Source organism: Sciurus vulgaris, assembly GCF_902686455.1.
Source record: "Sciurus vulgaris genome assembly, chromosome: 16".
NCBI classification, from domain to species: domain Eukaryota; kingdom Metazoa; phylum Chordata; class Mammalia; order Rodentia; family Sciuridae; genus Sciurus; species Sciurus vulgaris.
The window spans coordinates 41,944,635-41,968,186 of record NC_136477.1 but is presented as its reverse complement, the minus strand read 5'-3'; the positions used below and the strand labels follow the sequence as shown (position 1 = coordinate 41,968,186).

The 23,552-nt window shown below is 39.5% G+C and overlaps 1 protein-coding gene across 5 annotated transcripts in view; it reads right to left on the bottom strand.

Annotated features, from left to right (window-relative positions):
• Positions 1–23,552, bottom strand: part of ZNF385D (zinc finger protein 385D) — an 857,219-nt gene that overhangs the window by 274,608 nt on the left and 559,059 nt on the right. The window contains exon 1 of one of the 5 annotated variants that reach the window (XM_079114284.1): positions 11,074–11,392. The exons of 2 other annotated variants lie outside the window; for them this stretch is intronic. In XM_079114284.1, coding sequence (XP_078970410.1) covers positions 11,074–11,095 — 22 coding nt within the window. In that variant the 5' untranslated portion in view covers positions 11,096–11,392. Of the gene's footprint in view, positions 1–10,199; positions 11,027–11,073; positions 11,393–23,552 lie in introns of those variants that run through there. 2 more of the 5 variants (XM_079114283.1, XM_079114285.1) reach the window with 2 other exon arrangements.

Sequence of the window (23,552 nt, the reverse complement as noted above, 5' to 3'; positions counted from 1 at the left end):
TTCGATGCTCAACTTCTCTCCACTGATCAGTCTACTGGAACTAGTGTGACCACTCCATCCCAGTCTGCATGAGACTTTCTCAGTTTTAGCACTGAAAGTCCCCCAATATGGGCACCCAGTCGATTTCAGGGAAAATGGGATTTTCCCTAATGAGAATGCAACATGGACCACTCAGTATATTGTACCATAGAAATAGGGCTGAAGGTTGGAGGATGATTTCCTGGATTTGCAGAAAGCAGGAGCTCAGGGACATGATCTCTAAAGCCTTCGTACTAAAAGTGGGATTGGTAGGTGGACCAGCAGCATTGACATCACCTCAGAGCTTGTTAAGAAGGCAAAATCCTGAGCCACACTTCAGACCCGCTAAATCAGGATCTGCATTTTAATATGATCCTCAAGTGATTTGCAGGAACATTAAATTTTGAGAAGCACAGTTCTAAAATCCTTTCCAGAACCATAGCTCCCGAGTCAACTTGTATAATAAAAGCCTCTCTGGGGTTTCAGCTCTATAAAGGGTCCTGAGTAGAAAGCAGGGGCTCCCATTCTTTAGGGACTTTCACTCTGGAAACCAGGGTGGGCGCAAGGCAGTTGGTAAGCAGGCCCACACTTCATGCTACAGATTGATCTCCCTGAGAAGACACAAGGCATTCTGGGAAAGAAGCCTGGCTTTGAACTTAGATTGACCTGGATTGAAATTCTAACCCTGCCAACTGCTGTCCAATGATCCAAGGGGAAACCGGGAACACCTAGGGCCTCAAGATGTTCTCCATCAAATGGTTAAAACTGTCCATCTCAGTGGTTCTCCTTCTGGCTGTCCTGCAGGATCAATTGTGGGTTTTAAAAAGAAAGTGCAGGTGCCAGAGAGTTGGATTTTATTGGACAGCAGTGAGGCTTTGACTTGAGTTATCATTTCAAAGTTCCCCAGGTGATTCTTCTGTACTTCTGGGGTTTAGATCCACTGATCTTCATCTTAAGTTTGATGAGGGAAGTGTCATCGAAATAGCTCATGGCAGCCCCTGGCACAAAGAAACAACCGGCCTCTGTTAAATTCCTCATCCCTGTGAGCAAGGCCCTATCACCTGCCAGCATCAAGGCAGTTCACAAAGGGGAGTCAAAAATTTTCAAAGGAAAAAAAAAGAGGTCCATAAGGCCAGTGACTTGAGCTTCTCACTAAAATATGCATACTTAATAAGAAATTTTAAAATAAGGAAAAACCAGGCAACAATACCAAAAAAACAATAAAACAAACAAACAAACAAACAAACAAAAAAAACAAGAAGCAATTCACCACCAAAAGACTAGTATTTACTTAGAATCCTATGACTTTTTTTCTTTAAGGGGAACTATTTCAAGCAATCTGCCTTCCAATGTATTTTTTTTTAAAATGATAAATCTTCCTTATGACACAAATCCTAAGAATCCCCATAGAATCCCCATAGAACGTTAAGTTATAGCCTGCCATTCCTCAGAGCAGCTAATTAAAACACCTGCTGGTAATCATCGCCTTCCATATTGTGCACTGCAAGGAAAAGACTTCCCAGCAGTTAACACCTTACCTCAAAACAAGGGCACTGTAAGTTATGAACTGTCACCGGGCTTTACAAGCAGGCCGTGAGAGAGATGCTAATAGTTCCATACAAAAAGGGCAGACTGTTTTGCGTTTTTTGTTTTTTTTTTTTTTTTTTTTTTTTTTTTAGTAGGTCCAGTCAGCCAAAGAAATCTGTCTTTAAGCATCCAGCAACACATGGAGGGATAGATAAAAATCAATACCAAATCCCTCTTCCCTTCCCAAGCAACTATTAATAAACTCTCTCAGCTTTCAATGCTTCTATCCCCATCAGAATGCTGGAGAGGAAAGAATATGTGGCATGGAATCTAAGGATCCCCTCCCCACTCACTGGCTCACCCCAGCCTATGCTTCTGCATTTTCCCTTTGTTGTAGAAAAATGACAAAGAACAGATTATGTGGTCTCCAGGGTACATTTAAAGCCACAATAAAGGGACAATTTGAGGGAGTAACCAAATGCTCCCTTCCTCAGTGCACTCAAAACTCTTGGCTGGAATGCTCGAGGCACAGCTAGACAGGTATTTCCAAGATGTTGTAAGGTTCTGGTTTCCCTCTTCTCTTGCTCATTCACTTGGTTTTTCTCATGCATCTCCCAGGGCCCAGGGAAACAATGTTCTGCATATTATGAAGCTTACAGTCAAACCTCACTGAACTTCACTGTCAGAGGGGACTCTTTAACCCATTCATAAAAGCAAAAGAATGATGCAGAGGGAAATTTACTACTTTGTCCAAGGTCACACTACCAGAAAGTGACAAGGTAGGTACCCAAACTGGGAGGAGTTGCCCCAAAGTTCTTCAACCACACTTCTTTCCCTATTCCTTCTATCTTCCACAAACTCTCACTTGACACTTGAGCTGCCTTTGCAAGAACACTCCCTCATCTACTTGTATCTGCTGTAAGACCTCCCTATAGGTCTCCAGCCTTTTTGCCCTGAGGTCCATTCTTGCCCTGGGGTATCTAACACCTGCAGGATGTATTTTCAAGGATGCCTTGTCATTTGGCCTCTGGCTCTGTTCCACCATTGAAAATGGCAATAGACTGGAGGGCGAGACAAACGGAGAAGCCAGGATATTTCTCTCTCTGAAAGGAAGTCTAGGTCTTCTCCATGCATCAATTTCTTAGGACAGGCATGATTACAATTCCTACCAGAAGGCCCTGGGCCTTCCTTCAGGACTTTCTCTTTTCTCTCCATCCATACTTACCAATTTCTTGCTATTACTACACTCCCTGATTCATCTCAACTTTCTCTATGCACCTTCTCAATCTTTTGATCATCTACACAAATAAGGCATCCGCACTGAAGTCCTTATATGTGCATTACTTAGCACGGTTCTGGTTTCCTGTTTTGACTCCAACAGATATAATGACTTTTCTCAATTTCCGTGAATAGGTTAAATGAAAGAAAAAAAAAAAATAACCAAAAATCCAATTTGTCATGTACTTCCTAAGGCTAGACACTTTTACATCCACTGTATATTTAAATTCTCAAAATAGAACTGTGGAAAATATTATTATCATTCTTTTACACAAAGAATCAAAGCTGCAAGGTGACTTCTCCAAGGTCACTAAGCAAAGTAAGTGGAATAGCTAAGTTTGAAGAGTAGGCTGCTTCTTTCTCTTTCTTTCATTCATGGAATAAAGACTAGGTTGAGACGCCATCTTGAACAACAGGAGAGATGAATTTGTTGTAAATAGCAAAGAGTTTGTGGCATCAATAGCTTGTGTTTCGTTCAAGCATTGTGTTAAATAGGCAGAGAGCAGAAATATCAAACACAAAATTCGCCTAAGGTTTAATATAGGATACTATTCTGGAAAAGCCAAGACAGCAGAGAAAACCTAGATCCTGCTGGAGGCCAACTGTCATCATCAGCTCAAGTTGCCATGAAAAAAACACCATCAACCACGTGGCCCAAACGACAGACAGATGCTTTTCTCTCACAGTCCTGGAGTCTGCGCAGTCTAAGATCAAGGTACCAGCCTGGCTTGGTTCCCTCTTTCCGTGGTCTGCAGAGGGCCTTTGGCTACAGCATCACACAGTGGAAGAGGAGAAGCCGTGGCAAGTCTTCCTCTTCTAATGCATAAGGACAATGACCTGTCACAGGGGCTTTACCCCCATAATCTCCATGACTTCATGGAAACCTAATTACTGCCCAAAGACCCTACCTCCCGACACCATCATAATAGGGATTAGGTCTTCAGCAAACAAATTTGATCAACATGGGAATCCAAATAGGGCACAAGCATTCAGTCCCTGATGCTAATTCATGCCCTTTAAGCAATATTCATTCTCTCTGATTATTATTTGATGCAAAAAGCAAAGCAAAATAAATAAAATTGAGTTGTGTTCAGACCCCTGTAATTATGATTCTACAAAGTCAAAATACAAACATATCTTAGATCTTAACTATTTATATTCATTTCCTTAACTATTAGCTATTTTTCTAGCATTACTATCTCATTTACTTCCATTCATAAAAAATATCTCCCAAACCTCCATGCTCTGCTGGAAAGAGCACTAAGGTAAACCTCCAAGTACTGAATTAAGAGCCTACCCCTTAGCATTTACTGTGAGACCTTGAGAAAGTGGCTTCAATCTTCCGAGGTTCAAATTCCTCACCTAAAAATAGGAATAATTGTATTTTGTTTACCTCCTGCAATGGGTCATTTTGAAGATAATAAAAACCATAATGTTGATCCTTTGTGAAAAATACAAATTGCTCTACAAGTGTGAGAGATGGTGTTTATTAAAGTACATTTATATTCATTATTGCATTTTTATCCTCAGAGCAATCTGCCACAAGTGCTTTCCCTCATCAGCAAAATGCATGAACATAAAAACAGTAAGTGTAAAGAACAATTTTGCAAAAGCCTCCCAAATAGTTGTCAAAATGAACTCCATTTTCTTCTGCCACCACAAATGGTAACCTTGAAAACTGGTGACCTTCCCAGACATCTTCAGCTGCCTTTACATAGGGTCTCTTGCTGACCACCCCAGCCTGCTAGTGAGAGAAAGCCAATCCAACCATCAAGCAAAGTGAAGCTGAGAACTGAAACTGATCAGGCAAGTTGTTATAATTATAATTTTCCTATCCTACATGAGGATTTTTAGGGGTTTTTCAGACAATTTTTACAATGGTCTTATTAGTTTATAAAGTTCACTCTTTTCTTTGGTTCTATGATTAAATAACTGACCGGAAACAGAAAAAAAAAGTTGTGGAATTCATTACATTGGAATTATGATCTGAATTGTAAAGACCAGCCTTTATTTCTATGGGTTAAAACAAAACAAAACAAAACAAAAAACAGAGAAAGCAACTGATGTTTCAGGAGCAAAAGGATTATTTCTCCTGTCAAGGCAAAAGTTCTGGCTTTCATAGAGAACTCAGCCTCAAGGGATGAGTTCTCTGATTTCCAGTTCACTTTCAATCTAGCACACCCAGCACAGATGTCTCAATGCTTGGTACAGAACAGGGTGCTAAGGATATAGATTAAATGGCATTCATCCATTAAACACTCAGCCCACCAACCCCACTGACCCCACTCTCCACAGGTACAAGGCCTTGGGGCAGCAACATTCCTTCTGAGCATCAATTCTCGTACTGCTGCCGATTTCCTTTCTGACCTTGGCCAGGTCACTTTTCTCTTTTCTTTCAACTTATAGAAATGTGACACTGCAAGTGGGGGGGGGGGGGGGGGGGAGAGAAAACTGAAAGTCTTGATAAGAAGAAAGGGTTCACTGCACATAAACACCCCCCACCCTTACTCCTACAGAATTTCAAGTGCATCTGAGGTTTTGGAAGTGAAGGGATTTGATATTTCATGGAAATACCTCCCAGCTTAAAGCTGTGCAAACCTGGAGTTCACATTCAACAAGGGCCGACCTCCAGCAGCTTCATAACGATTTTAACGCTGTCACAGAGCAAAGCGTCTTCCTATTTTCTACCCTAGCAATTTGGTTCAAGCATGATCTCAACCACTTTAAGCTTTGATATTTCTAACCACCTCTTAGGCTGTATTTTCTCTTAATGCCACCAATCATGTGTGAAATTCTGTTGCAAAACTGATCTTTGTGGGAAATGATATGTAATGGCTTCTTTAAAGAGAGACAGGCAGAAAGAGGGCAGCAACTATGACCTTTGTTGGTTTTTGACATGTTTTTCAGAGTGTAATACAAATAGAAACAATCCCTCTCTCAAGGTCAAAGTAGAAATGGGTTTCTGCTTGTACAACATCACTCTTTTCTTAGTCAGGAAAAGCCTTGAGAATTATCCTTATTATTTATTGTTAAGACCTACGATGTGTTTAATAGTTGAGAAACTTGAAAGTCCACTGTGCTCAAAAATACTTCAATATCTATCTTACTAAATCAGTTCTTAGGTGTTATAGTTCAAGTGGGGTGAACATGTTCAGGAACATGTAAAAACTATGCCTGAGGAATAATATTTAAGTATCCATGTTCCAGTGCGCATTTGCGCGTGCACACACATACATGCCCACGCATGCCTGCACACAGCTAGTCGTCCAAGGGAGCCTTCAGTCAAAAGCAGCTGTGACCAGGTCTTGTGGAATGGAAATCGGAAATCACTAATTTAAATTTTCATTTGTTTTTTGGGGGGAATAAATTATGCCACCCATAAAATGGTAACTTTGTAAGTCCTCATTATCTCCTGAATTTTGGAACTTATCTCTTAAATAAACTCATTTCCATATAATCATATAATTAGAGCAACCCAAGAGATCCTTATTAAAAAATATAAATAAAAGAGAGAATAAGAAGAAGAAAAATTAGCTCAGAATTTAAGGTTGTTGGGGTTGGAGTTGTGGCTCAGTGGTGGGGCACTTGCCTGGGGCACGCCAGGCACTGAGTTTGATCCCCAACACCACATAAAAAAACTAAATAAACAAAATGAAGGTATTGTGTCCATCTACAACTAAATATATATATATATATATATATATATTTTTTTTTTTTTTTTTTTTTTAATTTAAGGCTGTATTAAGGAACCTGAGTTACTGGCATAGTGATCAAATTTGGAATTTGACTTCTTCAAATGAGAACTTGATCTGAATTTAAGAGAGAAATGTCTTAAAGAAGAAATCTTTATGGTTTTGAAGTTCTTAGATTTCAGGTTCCTTTGTATGAACATTCTGACAGTATTTACATCACAATTTACTGCATGTCACTGAGATTGATTTGTGATAAAACATAATGGTAATAACTTCCAAGTTTAAAAGGGGTATTTAGACACCCCAGTTCCTTCCTCAATTATTCTTTCCCCCTGTCAGGGCTCAGGGAAGACAGGAACAACTCCTAGATGCATAGAAAAACTCTGGGGGACCTAATTCCCCACAACAGATCGCTCACTACAAACTAATTAGGAGGAGTTAAATGTTTCCACTGAAGACACTAAAAAAGAGGAATGTTTTTCTGTTTGCCTGCTGTTTTCTGATCATTTCCTTCCTCAAAAACTTGCCATTAAACTGTGCTTCTAACATACTGTTTTGGAGGAGAAACTTGATGGTCCAGCCACAACCAAAATTATAAATGCAGACTTGAGAATGTCCTAAGCATCCCAGGAGAAAGAGAAAAGTCCTTCCTGACACTGTACAAACATGTTCATTATAGGCCAGGGAATAAGATTCTGATTTAGAATTTTCCTAGCTATTGTATTAATATAAGCTTTCTCAGTGAAGTATTTTTTTTTTAAATTCTGATAGGCATGCCACCAAGTATTTTTCCCATTTCTTAGGCATTTTAAAGGAGGCAGCCGATCCACAATTAACACCAAGTTGAACTTGAATGGCTTATTCACACTTTCTAAATTTTGCTTGCCCTTTTCTCTAGGTTTAATTAATATGCTATTAATAGTAACATTTACAGTGAGCACTAATATTTGTCTCTCAGTTCCGCTCATTTGTATGAGGTACATCATTTCATTATTTAGGAGTACTCTCCTGGAGCAAGTCCCAGCCACCCCTGGGCTGCAAGCTCCCCAGAGGCTCCATCTGGCTGACTCTTGCCTGAAAATGCACTGATTTTTTGCTATATCGAATTTCCTAGGAGCCAGCCCTCCCATTTTTTGCCCTGATGGTAAAGAGCGAGACATGGTACCTTTCTGGTCAAACATGGATAACTTATGTGGTTGGCGTGAACATTCCAGCAGTAGAGAAAGGAGTCAGGCCAGAGGGGAAGGGGGCAAGATTGAGACACACAGTGCTGAGAGCTAAGAAAGTGCACAGTTACAACCTTCTGCCAGACACCGAGAGGCTACAAGACACACTCAAGCAAAGACCCTGTCCTTCAAACCAGCATATTCTTCTTCACCTAACTTCAACCTGATGCTCTGTTATACTGACAACCTCCCACAGTTCCTCTTCCTTAATCTGGGGAGACATCTCCTAGCTGCCTTGCTTTTATTTCTGGATAAAATAATGGCTATTCATCCTTCACACATGTAATTTTTAACTACGTAAAATATCTATGGGGGTGGGGAGGGTAACTTCCTCTGTATTTATTATTTCTTCCTTGCTTTTCCAGTAAATATCACTTGGATTGCTGATTAGGATTTTCCTGGCTCCTTTTCTCTTCTGTGAACCTTACATTTAACTCTTAAGTAATGAATGCAAGATCGATAGAATAAGTAACAAAAGTATCCACGGTGACTGAACAGCAAACTCTTAAATCACTGCGCAGTAAGTGCAAATGAACGATTATTGAAAACACTGCACTAAAATCTCAATAGGAGATAAAAGTGAGGCTTAAGTCGTTAAGAGGGTCCATTAGTCTTGTAAGTGTGAAACAGCACACTCAAAACATGAGCTCTTCTGAAGAACTGGAAATAGTATGCATTCCACCAACTTGCACACACACGACTGACTCCACTGAGATAGGACAAGGTCTAAGTGTTCAGTCCCTAAGGAGGAAAAGGGTAAAAGAGAAGCAGATAGGCTGAGCCAGCCCCTTTGGGCAAAGAGTCCTCAGTTATATTTGAAGGGGGGATGACATGACAAATCAGACTATTTATAAGAGAAATAAATATCTTTTTGATATCAATTCACCTAGTGCCAAAGTGTTACATCGCTTTGCATCACTCCCTGCCAGGGACACGAATAAAAGACTTCTGACACCTCTACCCATTCCCACAAATCACCAGAAAAGCCCAAGTATGCAGTACTACTTTGTCTTTGTGCATATTAACCCTGACTTGATAAACCACTTATACTTGAAAAATGAAGAAACTAATGGTCAACCAATTTGCAAAGTGAAAGCATCATTGTAAAAAAATAAATAAATAAAATGACCTGAAACAGATGAAATTTTACATATACACATATATGCACATAGATGTACTTATATACACATGTATATATGTATGCATGTGTGCACGAGCGGCACGCACACGCACACACACACACACACACACACACACACACACACACACACAAGTCCTGGGAACTTGGAAACATCAGAATGCCATTTAACATGCCTGGGGTGTTCTGCTCAATTCCTTTTGCCCTAGCTCATGTACCACACGTTTTCTTAGAGACAGTTGGGCTCCTGAGTTGGGGATGTCTAAAAGCTTGAATGAGTGACTGCACAGCATAACCTGAAAGAAACAGCATTCCTGAATATACACGATTTCCTCCAGGAACAGGAAAACATTTTCTCATGCTGGAATTATGGTGAGACGGAACCATATTCATGACACAGAGGGCAACTTTAGCTTTGCCTTTCCAAGAGTATATTTTCATCTGAAGTAAGTAGGACATCACATTTCAATCTGAACTATTAAAAACTTGCATTACACAATGAAACTAATTACCCTGTGAATCACCCTGCTTTATAAGACAGCTGGACTAGCATACAGTGAATAACATGAGCTAGCCCAGTGAATATTTCTCCAAGAGCCACATCATAATCCAATAGAGCATGGATGGCCTCGGACCACTACTTTTAGACTCTGCTGCTTCTCTGGTTAGCCCTAAATCCTCACTACAATCACATAAGGAATTTTTGCAAGAGCCTGGAAACTTAAACTAAAATTATCATCTTCTTCATTACTCTTTGATATCATTACAGATGCTAAAATTTTATTTTGTCCAAAAGACATATTATCTTTACAAGCTTTTCCATTTATCAAAAATAAACACATGATAGATGCTGTTCTATTAATTGCCAATAAACCAGTTTACTGCTTTCATCACTACTCCCAGGAAAGAGGTGTTGTTTAATTCTGGAATCTGCTAAAATTTGGCTTTGAAATGAGAACTGTTTCTCTCAAATGAATGTCGGTTATTTTAAGACACCTTTTTTAAAATGACACAAATTATAGGGAAATCAAAAATGCTGTCAAGACAACTAAAGGTATTTAGCTTTTGCAACTTGGGTTCCTACCATACTTTGTTTTTCTCATTTTAATGTTTCCAAGGCTCAAGAAAACAAAACAAAGCAAATAGTATACAGATATAAATGCCCAACAAACTAACTGCACCCCAACCCAAGGATATCTAAATATTTCTTTAATCTGAAAGCAGACTCTAGATTTACTATTTAAAGCAAGCCAAGAAATCACCCGGAGCATTTGCATCTTAGAATCATCCCCTCGCCCCTCTTCAGTCGCTCTCACAAACCTTTTAACATGACATAGATGCCCTTAAATGATGACGCCGGATGGGACTTACAGAAGGAAAGCATAACTTCAGGGAGGAGGAAAAGATATTCGGTCCTTGGCTTCTTCTTATTTAGTGAAGGGCTTTTGCCTTCTTCCCTAGCAGTAAGTTGAAGCGTTACAGTGCAAATGTACAGCTCTCAGCCCACTTACAGTGCTCAACTGATAGCCCAGATCTAAGCCTCCACATGCTTTCTGGAAATGCAAGCAGCTCAGCTGAAAACCTAAGGGAGGTTTCCACCAGCGGCACAAAACTAAACCACACAAATATTTAACAGCTCAGAGACCTCTAAAGGTTTAAAATAATATGCATTTTGTGCTAGGCTGCTTCTAGCCAGATGAGCACTGAGACGGTATGGAGGAGTGTTCTTAGCTACCCAACCACCGCTCACTAGAGAATGTTTTCCTCAGAAATTAGAAAAAAACCAACTGCTTAATGAAACATTCCTATTGACTAAGCATTCACAGCATCAATAGTATAGGAACTTTGTTTCACATTCCATTAAGTTAGCCCATGACTTCCCACGCTGCACCATTTCTCCTTCCTCACCTAGCTAAAAAAGCCAACTTCATGCCGACAAATCAAGGCAAAGTTTATCCACCCCCACCCTTGTCTCTTTTCTTTTCCAACTTAAACTCATCCACAGCTCACAGCCCTAACTGTAGCACAAAGGAAGCTTTGCAAGCTGCACCGGCGTGGTCCCCCAGTTGCCAAGTGGAGGTAGGTTTCATGTAATATATTCTTCTCGCAGCTTAAAAAGAAAAAAATTAAGGGCTTGTCTGCCTGATGAAGAGACAGGCACCCCCCGAATTGCATCATCAGAGCGAACACTCACCAAAATACATTATGTTTCTCATTAATCAGACAGCTGGAACCCCACCGCGGCGTCTTCAGCATCAGCTCGCACCCCAGGCTGACACGCAGAGCAGAGCCGTTTCATGCTACACTCGGCGGAAACGTCCCCGGCGAGGCGAGCAGAGAGCGCCCAGCGTGCCTCCTCCGCGGGATGAGCGCCTCACCGGCTGCCTGTCCAGGGCTATGGTCCCCGGCGGCTGGAGCGTGCGCTCGGGCTGCCTGCTGCACTGCCCATCCTTACTGTAATCCGACTCCTCCTTGCGATGTCCTTGCCGAGACTGTGACATCAGGACTGAGAGTACTACAAACAGACCCCCCCACCCCACCTCACCCCACCCCTGGTTAGCAGCCTCTCCATGAGGTGCTCCGATTGCCTGCCTGGACCAACCATGGCTCTCCGGAAGCTTTCGTGAGCCCAGAGCCCTGGGAGGGGGCGGAGTGAGGGGCGCGGAGGTTCTCTTAAAGAGAGAAGGGTCTCTGGATCCACAGGGGAGCCACGCAGAGGAAATTCACCCGGTGTACCAGAGGGAACCTGGTTAAGGCGAGTTCTGCCATTAACGTGTGATTAGACACACTTTGATCTCGCCCCTCCTACGAATGCCATCATCCTTGCCAAAATTTAGCTGCCCCTACCAAGTTGAAAAGGCGGCGAGGAGGATGGTGGTGTGTGCCTGCATGCTCTTCGCTATGAGCTTGAGGGTTGGTGGTGGTGGTGATTTGTGCATGTTTATTCACGAGAGGAATAAGAGGAACTCAAGAGATCATTCCTTGGGTGGTAGAGGTTTTGACTTAGAAGTGATCAGAACCAAGCCAGTTGCCAGTGAAGAGTATTTTGTATTTTTGGTAGATTTTTTTTTAATTTCTTGAGTGTTTGCTGAGTTAGGTTGATCGACAGATATAAAGAAAAATAACTGGTAATAAAAATCACCTCCCATTTTCACACAACATATTTGCTGCCTCCCTTAGTAGGAAGTATAAAGCACACTGAGGCTGAATTGATCTTTGAACCTTAAATGGGAGAGACTTTTAGCTTCAAAGGCAACCAAGATTGTGTCATAATTCAAGACCAGTCACCAATATAGTGTGTGTGTGTGTGTGTGTGTATGTGTGTGTGTGTGCATGTGCGCGCGTGCACGCACATACACATAATTTGAGATGAAGGGTATCATCTCAAAGCTTAGCAAAGTCTCTGGCTCCTCCAATGGTATAAGGAATTGCAATCATTATCTTACATAGAAAAGGATGTTAGAAAGAAAACCCTGAAAGCTGTGCTGATGAATACTCAGCACGGCATGGAAAATAAACCCATACAGAACATTTCACTTCCAAAGGACTCATCGCTCCTGGACTCAGTTTACCCCCTGGACCATTCAAACTTAGAAATTTCTCTGAAATTAAGAACTGGTGATAAGTGACTGCAACTTCTGTAAAGAGGCAACTGATATATTTTTAATCTGGACTTTCATAAGCCATGTTAGCAAATAGTTCTACCTTTTGATATAAAAATACTCAATGATGTTTCCTTAAACAATTATTTTTATCTGTTGGTGAGTTTAATGTACTTTGGTACTAGGGGGCTGAGGCTCATAAGGACAGCTTTCTGTGCCATCTTGCAAAAATAAATAAATAAAGCTTTCACCCCGGATGTCCCCTCTGTCAGAAGAGTGCAATGACGGATAATCTTCTTTAACACTGTATAGTAAAGAATTTGGTGAATGTGAATAGATAATCAAATACAAATCAGATTCACAGAGTATCTTGAGAAAAATCCAGTGCTATTCTTGTAAAGAAATGTCCTTCATTTAAAGTAATTTGGAAAAGGAAAATTTAAATATAGTAAAGGGTATTTACTTTTTCACTCCTTTTTTAAAATTAAAAACAAAAACAATGTTACAGGCAAATACTGAAGAAAATACATAAGTGTTTTCCCTTTTGGACACATGGAAATCATCCAAAAGTACAATTAATGGCCCTTCCCTCAGGCAAAGGAGCCATCTGTGGTGAAGCTTTTTCAGAAAGCCAATCAGCTGCCTTACCTCCTACAGAGGCTAGGGGGCACTGTAGTTTAATGTTAAAGTTTTTGGTCCTCTGGAGTTCCTGTAGTTGGAAGATGCAAGCATTCAGAGTTGAGTTTAAAACAGGAGGCTTTGAAAGATGAAAGGACTGTCGTCATCATTAATAACACCTTTCATTTGCATGGTGTTTTATAGTTACAAGATATTTGCACGTATGTCATCTTTCATTAGTAACAAGTTGAGATATAGAAAGGTGGATGCTATCAAAGTCACAAGTGAAAAACTTGAGGCTTGGAGATGTTAAACAAATTTCTGAATGGTGAAGTTATTAAAGGACTATTGTCCTAATATTTGTGTGTTGAATTTGTTAGGGTCCTCCAACAGTTTTCCTTACTCAAATAAATATGCCATTTATTATGGCTCAGGTGAAAGTTTTCCCCAGTAAAAGTATGCCACAGCATGTTCTAGAAACAAATTTATCTATATGGTCATGAATTTATAGGCATAGAGTATCTGGTAAAACAATATGCCAACCTCTGCCTGGTCTACAGAGGATTATACCCCCAAAAGCAACATATAGCCACTGGGAGAGCATGGCTTCCAAGGAGCAACTGCATGTTATATCCATACAATGGAAAAATGAAGGTATCCTGTTTTATTTTAAGGCATGTGCCCCTCCTTCCATCTATTTGTGGCTTATCTGGAATGTCAAGGCCTCAGACATAAACTTTCTCATATTTACATGAAAACAAGTCATTGTTGTTTTAATTGTATACTTTTCCCATTTCACTTAAAGTTACTTTATTTGCATTACATTTTCAAATATATTTTTCCCTTTGACAGCTCTCTAATCCTCTCATCCTCCAGGCTCCAGTGAACACCATTTTACTCTATATTTCTTTGAGATCAACTTTTTTACACTGTACATGTAAATGAGATCATGCAAATTTGTCTTTCTGTGTCTGGTTTATTTCATTGAACATAATGTCCTCTAATTTTTGCATATGACAGAATTTCCTCCTTTTTAAAGGCTGAATAGTATTCCATCGCATATATATCCACTTTCTACTGTTGTTGGACATAGACTGATTTCATGAATGTTGTTAATAATACTTTAGTGAAGGTGGCTATGAAGACATCTCTTCAACATACTGTTATATTTTGACATATGATAACATCCAAATGAAACCACAGCTCATGTTTGCTTCACGTTGGGTTGTGAATACCCCAACTGTACCCTAGAGATGCTCCTATATGTCACCTCAAGGGGGTGATCTTCAGCCTCCAGAGAAGGACCTGGTTTACATCTCTGACATTTACCTGACCCTGTCTCGAAGAAACTCTCAGAATCTGGGAATGTCTGAGGGAGAATCAGGTCACTTCCTCTGGGACCAGTCATAGCATTAACCTGCTTATCAGACAGAAATACACCTTACACTATTAAAACACAGGAGGTCCTCAAAACAGTTACCTGTTGTGTGTTAAAACATCATGGTTAAGCCGGGCATGGTGGCACATGCCTGTAATCCCAGCAGCGTGGGAGGCTGAGACAGGAGGATCAAGAGTTCAAAGCCAGCCTCAGCAACAGTGAAGCACTAAGCAACTCAGTGAGACCCTGTCTCTAAATAAAATATAAAACAGGACTGGGGGTGTGGTTCAGCGGTTGAGTGCACCTGAGTTCAATCCCTGGTAATCCCCTTAGCAAAAAAAAAAAAAAAAAAACCCATATCATGGTTAGTTAAGAATTTTCTCTCCACTATAAGATCCAGGTAGCTGCCTGCTTTGATTTCTCCTCTCCAAGTCTAACTCAAAAGTTCATCAGTATATTCATTTACTACCCTTTTTTTACAGTTTTAAGCTGCCCTTATCCCTCCCTTACTTTTCTCCACAGCAATCTACATCTGACACTCTATTGTAAATATACATATTTTTATTGCTCCACACTAGAATGTAATCTTCTTGAGGGCAGAGATTTTCATCTGTTCAATGGTGTACCCACAGTCCTTAGAAGGGCATGTTACACTTGCTACTACCCAGTAAGTATGTGTGAGTAACTGAATGAATGAATGAAAAAGAACACCAACTAACTACAGCTGTATTGTGTGTAAAACATCAGACTTTTCTATGTGCCTACAGTCATTTCTTTGAGGTTGATAGTGTTTTGTGCAAAGCGTTTACACAAATTGAATTTGTCCATGCTTAGCAGCAGCTGTTCTTAAATCCCATGCAATACAGATGCCAGGTGGTACTGCAGGCCACAGTGTGTGAGCTTGTTTGTCCTTTCAAATTTTTTATCGCTGCATGCAGCAGTAATTTAGCATTGACTTAGTGTAGCCCAGTTGTCTTCCAATACCTTCCCCTGAGCTTTAGTTTCGTTCACCTTTATCTCATCTATATGATAACAATAAAATTTTTGCCGGTGTTGCTGACTGCAGGTTTGCCAGGGTCCAATCCATTCTCCTTATTAGATCCATTGTTATCTCCTTCAAAAAAATGTGGTTGCCTTACTTCCTCCTTCAGTACTCTTCACCCTTCCCATGATTCACCTACAGTAGTATATAAGACCTTCCATAACCCAGCCTTTATTTACTCTCCATTTGTTAATGCTTTACCCTTCACACTCTTCACTCTGCCTCTATGGTAGGACTAGAATTTCCCTGAAGCCTATATTCTCTCCCACCTGCTCTCTCTATTGGGACAGCTCCTACTCAAACTTTGGGTCTCCGTTCAAGCATGACATCTCCTGAGAAGACTTTTCCTATCTATGAGATCAAATGAAGAACTGCTTTTTTTTTTTTTCATAGAGCATAATGTACTTATTCCTACTCTAGCATTTAAACATAGTGTAGTGATTTGCCTTTACATGTCTGTCATTCAAATCAAAGAGGATGTTCTCTGTTACAGTCATGATCTAAAACAAATCAGTCATTTAATGTATTCATAATATATTAATCCATTCAGTATTTTTTGACTACATTCAATACCTTATTATTGCCCATTATGTTCCAGACATTGTTCTCCGTGTTGGATAAAGAACATTGCAGAAAGTGAAAAGGGCAAGAGGGGAGAGGGGCAGGAATGCCTTCTGGGTTCCAGGAAAAGTAGCCATGACCGCAGAGCACGGTAGGTACTGAATAATGAGCTAAGAGTTGAAGTCAATGGGAAACATGGAGCCAAATTCAGTAAGACTTTACAGATTGTTATGAAGACTTGAACTTTTATCATGGCTTAAAGACTTTGACTTTTGTTATGGTTTATGTGGTATGCCTTTAAAGTAACAACATTTGACATGCTAAAAGTTTCACTACGTGTGATGTGTGAAGAATGGACTAAAGGAAGCAAGGACAGATGCTGGGTGACCAGTTAGAAGGCCATTTAATAACTAAGAAAAGAGATGGTGGCTAGGATAGAGTAAGAGTAGTGGAGGTGGTAAAATGTGGTCATATTCTACAAATATTTTATTGTGGTTTAGATATGAAGTGTCTCCCAGAAGTTCATGTGTGAGACAATGTAAGAATGTTTAGAGTGAAATGATTGGATTATAAGAGCTTTAAACCTACTCCCTGATACAGATTAACTGGGTGGTAACTATAGGCAGGCAGGGTGTGGTTGGAGGAAGTAGGTCACTGAGGGGAGTGTTTTTGGGTATTATAGTTTGTCCCTGATAAGAAGAATCATCTCTCTGCTTCCTGGTCTTCCTGTCCTCAGCTGCTTTACTCCACCACACCTTCTGCCATGATGTTTTGCCTCACCTCCAGTCCAGAGCTATGGAGTTGGTCAATCATGAACTGAAACTCTGTACCATGAGCCAAAATAAACTTTTCCTCCTTTAAGTTGTTCTTGGCAGGTATTTGGTCACAGCAACAAAAAGCTGAATAAGACATATGTCAAAATGGGTCAGTTTAATTTTGTGATGACTTGTTTGGGTAAATGATGAAAGAGAAAGCAAAGAGTAATGGATTATTTAAAATTTGAGGGCTGAGCAATTGAAAGGATGATCTGTCCCCTAATGATACAAAGAAGACTGTAAGAACAAGCATAGGTGAATATTCAGGGGTGGTCATCATGGGACATATTTAATTTGATATCCCTATTATGAATAAGTGGGAAAGTTCCATAGCAGCTTGGTTATATGGTCTGAAATTCAGAGGAGATGTTGGGGTTTCATATTTAAATTTGGAAATCACCATTTTATAGATGCAATTAAATCCATGAGATAGGATGATATCTTCAAGAAACGGCAGAAGGAAGCAGGAGAAGAGGGTCAATATTGAGCCCTGGGAAATTATATGAGCAAGAAGACAAGTTCACAGGCATTTGATGATGGAATATTTGTTGAAACTTTAATAACTTGTTGAATGAATATTTGTTGACATGTCACACGAACGACATGTGATGGAAGGTTATTTAAGCATAAATTTGCCTCTGATACACCACCATCTGATGTCAAAATAGTTTGAAAAATGGGGAAATAATTTGTCTATATGAGAATGAATACTGAGTTTATTTGATCTATGCAGTTTTAATCAGAAATTTTTAGATTATGTACACAATGTTATATACTCATAAATCATTTTTATTCTCAAATTTTCACTTGATGTTCTTATGGAAATTAAATGTCTGGGAGCCTTAATCTGAAAAATTAATCACATATAGGAAAAGACCTAGTGCCTAATATTGTGCCAAAAACATAGGGGGCATGTGATAAATACATACTGAGTGAATAAATCTCTCAAAAGTCTTCTACCTCTATGTTATACTCCCTCCTATCCTACCAAGAATATAGAGTTACATATAGTTAAAATTGATCTCCCTTATGCACGAGAGATACATGCCAAGAATCCCAGTGTATGCTTGAAATCACAGATGGTACCAAACTTTATATAGCCTACTTTTTTTCCTGTACATAATACCTATGATAAGGTTTATTTTATGAACTAGACACTGAGGAAGATTAACAAGAATAATCATAAAATTGAACAACTAAAGGCAAATACTTTTGGTACTCTGTTTTCTATTGCCAATAACACAGTACCAAAGACTGAGTAAGTTATTAAGAGAAATGGTTTATTTTGGCTCATGATTCTGAAATGTCAAGAGGGGTTGTATTTGGTGATGACTTTCTTCCTGGCAGAGTCCTGAGACAGTCCCAGGCATCACATGGCATGAGATTGGAAGTATACATATTTGTGTTTCTTCTCATCTTTCCCTTCTTCATAGGGAGGCATGAGGATTCACACATGTGGACCCCCCTAGTGACCCCATTACTCCTAATCACCTCCTGAAGGTGGCAATTATAAACATCAATGTCAGATTAAATTTTTGTCTTCTTAATACCTCACAATAGGGACTAAATTTCAACCAATTTAACCTTGGGGGACATACTCAAATGATATACAAGTCATAGAAATGCTGGAATAAAAGTGTGCAGACAAAATACATCCAAATCATAGCAACACTGCAATAAAAGCCTTTACTTTGGGACAATATTAGGTGAAATACAGCTTAATCGAACACAAGTGGTATGATACCATGACAATCTGGTAACCAGGACAGCTACTGAGTGACTAACAGGTGAGTAGTATATACAGTGTAAATATACCAAAAGGATGGTCCTTGTCCCAAGAAGGATGGAGGATGGTATTGAATTTCATCATATTATTCAAGATGGTACGCCATTTAAATTTCATAAATTATTTCTGGACTTTCCATTGAATATTTTTGAATGGTGGATAACTGAAAATGGAGACAGTAAAATTGTAGATATTTTCTTCCAGGAATGCCCTTTTCTATTCCCCTTTATCTGTCTATCTATTTATTTTTCAGTCACCCAACACTGCTCAGATATTCATTTTCCAAGATTTCTTCTAAGATGTTTCATGTGTCCCCTTAATTTACTCCTGATCATTCTTTGTATAACCCTACTGCAGTATTGATCAGGTTACGTTTCAATGGCTTGTTCAGTTATCAGTATCTCCCCAGTAGAATAAAGCCTCTTTAGGATCATGGAAAATGTTTGATAAATGTTAGTTCTTTGACTATCTTAACATACCCCAGAACATAACTGGAATGGATCCAAAGAGCACTGCATTTTGGGTTAGAAGCACTGCCTTTTGGATTAGCAATGAAGCATGCCATGAACACCAGACATGGTATCTGATTTCAGAAGCAGCAATACTTGCTGCTGAAGAGATAATAATCTCAAAGAGCAGACTCCACAAGTAATTTTAGGGTAGAAAAAGAAGGTTCAAAGCTCTAGAGAAAAACCAACCAGGAACCTGAGTGCTGGCCTAACATCCGGCAAGAAACAGATTCGAAAGTTGTGGGTAGAGCACACCAGGAGTCTAATGTGGGAGCCAAGAATCAGAGTGGAGAATGAACAGTTCAGGAAGAGAGTGATTCAGGGAAGCTAATCAACCCTAGATGTTCTCACAGGTGGACTTTTATAAGTGCTTTTGCCTGGATTAATAGTCCTGATCCTCTTACAATAAGAAGCATTTCAAACTTCCTTTTGGGTGGTTCTCAAATACTGATGGTTCTTTTATATCTCTTGTTCTTTTTCTTTCCTCTCTTCCCCTCCAAAGCCCTTCAGTAAGTTGTACTTAGTTTTATTAAATTTTAACGTGGTAGATTCTAGACCCTTGCTTTATACCTATGTAGACCCTTGTCTCCAAAAACAGGTGAGCACCTAGTCTTAATTTTGGTGGCCCCAAAGTTTTGTGCTTCACATATAAGAAATCAAATTACAATCATCATCTGCAGGAAAAAAAGTCATTGAACTTGAATGTATAAGCTACATTTCAATTTCTTAAAACACTAGATATCTCAGTTGAAGAAATGGAGCACATATTCAAAAGCAAAAACAAAGGTAATATCAAGTGACAAATGAATACACTAGGACATGTCTAAGGACTTCCGTGGGAAGCTGTCCTTATTTAGTAGAATTAGAATAGGTTGAGCCATGTGATGCAGAGGTCTGGCTTCTAGGAACTGCCAGGATGCATGTGGCACTGTGTGGGAGTGGTTCCCTGTCTCCTTCTGGAATTTTTCCCCCTAAGAGAATGGCTCCCCTAACTCCACCCTATCCTGTCCATCACAGAAGAAGCTCCTCCCAGTCCTTGCCCCCTTTACCTGTATATTATAAATAAAGGAGAGTTGGGCAATTCTGTGTTGTTGTAAGAGGTCAGAGCTGGTATGGCCAGACTCATCATGCCCCCTCTCATAAAAAGAGTACTGGCTCTTGTATGTTCACTGAGTAGATAAGTTTTCTGGGTAATAGGTAGAAAAACCGCAAACACCCTCCTCCAGCAGTTAACCCTTTTCTCCTCCACGCGGGATGTGGCAGAGAGGATGGCCACAGACTTTGTAAAAGATGATATAGTGGTTTTTGGGCAGTCTTGGAAAGCTGCAGGGAAGAGGCAGAACCCTGCCTTTAATATTGACCCACATTGGTAGGAAACAAGAGTGGGGTGGTGGATGCTGTGTGTCTGGGAAATCAAAAACAAGAGTTTTCGTCCTTTGGTTTTTTGAGATTGGCTTATCTCACTTAGCATGATATTCTCCAATTTCATCCATTTGCCTGCAAATGCCATAATTTTATTCTTCTTTATGGTAGAGTAATATTCCATTGTATATATATGCCACAGTTTCTTTATCCATTCATCAACTGAAGGACATCTAAGCTGGTTCCACAAGCTGGCTATTGTGAATTGAGCAGCTATGGACATTGATGTGGCTGTGTTACTATAGTTTGCTGATTTTAAGTCCTTTGGGTATAGGCCAAGGAGTGGGATAGCTGGGTCAAATGGTGGTTCCATTCCAAGCTTTCTCGGATGATGACATATAATGGGGGTGGGAGGGGTTAGCATTAGGGTTAGGGTTAGGTTTAGGGTTAGGGTTAAGGAGGATGGCAAGAATGAAGGAAGGAAGGACTGTATAGAGGGAAAAGAGGGGTGAGAGGGGTGGGGGGGAAGGAAAAAAATAACAGAATGGATTGAACAACATCACCCTATGTAAATGTATGATTACACAAATGGTATGCCTTTACTCCATGTACAAACAGAGAAACAACATGTATCCCATTTGTTTACAATAAAAAAAAGTTTTAAAAAGTAAATTTTAAAAAATTTTTAAAGTTTGAAAAAGTAAATTTTTAAAAAGATCTTCAATCAAAGTAAGGTTGAACAGGAAAACACAGAGGTCATACTGGATGTGATCTCACATTCCATGTTAAAGGGTTTGAATTTTATTTGACAAATAACATAGGAAGCATTTGCTGAATGAATACATGAATAAACTTCTAAGTGTTTCCAAGGACAAAAATGTATTAATATGCCTCCGAAGACATTTGGTGACACAATAACATGAGTTAATACATCTTGTGGAGCAGGTTGAAAGATCTTATACACTCCAGAGGTTTCCAATTTTTCTGAAAATAAAATTCATTTATGGTCCCTGGGCAGCTATTTGAGAATTAGCCCTCCCCATCCCAACTCTCCAACAAATGTGCTTGCAAACAAAATGGAAGAAGTAAACAGAATTATATTGAATTTCTTCTTTTGCCTTAAAAATAAAAACACACACAGATCTTTCAAGATAAATTGAGTACAGCGCTAGTAAATCTGGATGCTTTAGGTCATGGACATTCCATTTTTATATACACTGTGATAATAACTATATCGAGCGAGCAGGCAGACAGTGAAAATGCACCCCAATGTTGCAGGAATTCACAAAGTAATTGAAAGTGTTTCCAAGTGTGCATAATTCTGTGCCTCCAGTCAAATACAGTAGGTGGAAATTTCTTTGGCTTCCTCTGTCAAAATGTCTAAAATACACTTGGAAGTATGTAATCAGAAACAAAATACTACAGTTTCAGCGTTCCGTTAATTATATCTCCATCTCATCTTGACTTTGCTCAAACACATTAATGATCCAAAGGGCTCATCTTGGATCTTTTTGGTGGATACAATGACCGGATATGATTTTTTACCCTTGACTCAAAAGTGTCAGTTCTGGAAATCTACAGTATTTGTCACCATGAATACCATTTAACTGCAGTGGTACCCAAAGGAACTCTGCGCAGCCACACATGAATACAACCGGAGGAACTTAATTAATCTTGCTGTCACTTCCATGATGCTTTTCATTAGTTTTGCTGCTATCTGATCAACCTGCCTTCTCCTTATTGGAAATGGCTACCCACAGCCTCCAGTGAAAGTATTTTCCAAAGGTAAACAAAGACTCACCTTTGCGGTAGGGAGCTGTTATGCAGATGGGCACTATAGCTGCTATTCTAATATGGAGGTAACCCTCACATTTCATATTTAAGATTATAAAATTACAGAAGACATAAATATTCAGTCTGCAACTGAGAAGCTGCTTTAAACTCTATTCACAGATTATATGCTTGAAAGAGAAGGTTACACTTTTTTTTACATATTTTTTGGAATACTGATGCTTTAGTGCACTATCAGGAACAGTACTTACTAAACAGAATATAACTCCTAAAAATCTGGACATTTTTACTGATCACTGAAAAGCACACTAGTTAACATTTGGATTTAACTGATATGAGAAAGAGATAATTGAATAGCAGTCATAGTTTTGAAAGACTGATTTATGTTCATATTGTAAACAAAGTTTTATTTATATATTTTCTTTTTTTGCATTTTTAATGTTCACCATAATCTAGTTTACTAAAAACATTTTGGAATGGTTTTAGAAAACATCATCATATTTTAACTATATGAAAGAATTCATAGCTATGGGATAGTCATAGAGAACTAAACGAGCTCACCAATAACTTGAGGTGAAGAAGAAATCAAGAAAAGTAATGTAGCCCCTTTCTTCATGTGTGGAAGCAACCTTCAAATGGTCTCAAGTGATTCTCGTTACCTTGTGCTCATATCCTCATGCAGTCCCTCCCCAGGCTGACTAGGCTGATCTGTGTAACCCACAGGATATTTTGAAATGACTATTACTTCCCAGTTGCTTCTGCTTCTCTCTTGGGGAAGCCAGCAGCCATGGTACAAGACACTAAGGAAACTCTCTGAAGAGGTACATGTGATGCAGAACAGAAAATTCTGGCCAACAGCCAGCATCAACTTGTCAAGTATGTGAATAAACCACCTTACAAGTGCATCTGGCAGCCTGTATCAAGTCTTCAGATGCCGCAGTCATGGCCAACATCTGAAATGCAACTTCATGACAGACCCCAAGTCAGGACCACCCCTATTCCAAGAAGCACCTCTTTGGGATGACAACTTTACACTACAATGAAAAGGTCATGAAATGTTATAGTCTGATTGCAACAATGAAATTTTCTATTTATAATTTAAATTTGTGATGTCATCCAGAACTCAGCTGAGATAGATATAGGATCTTGGGGAGATCACATATCTCCCCTTTGGGTCTGGTTTCTGAATCCATGAAAGGATGATGTTGG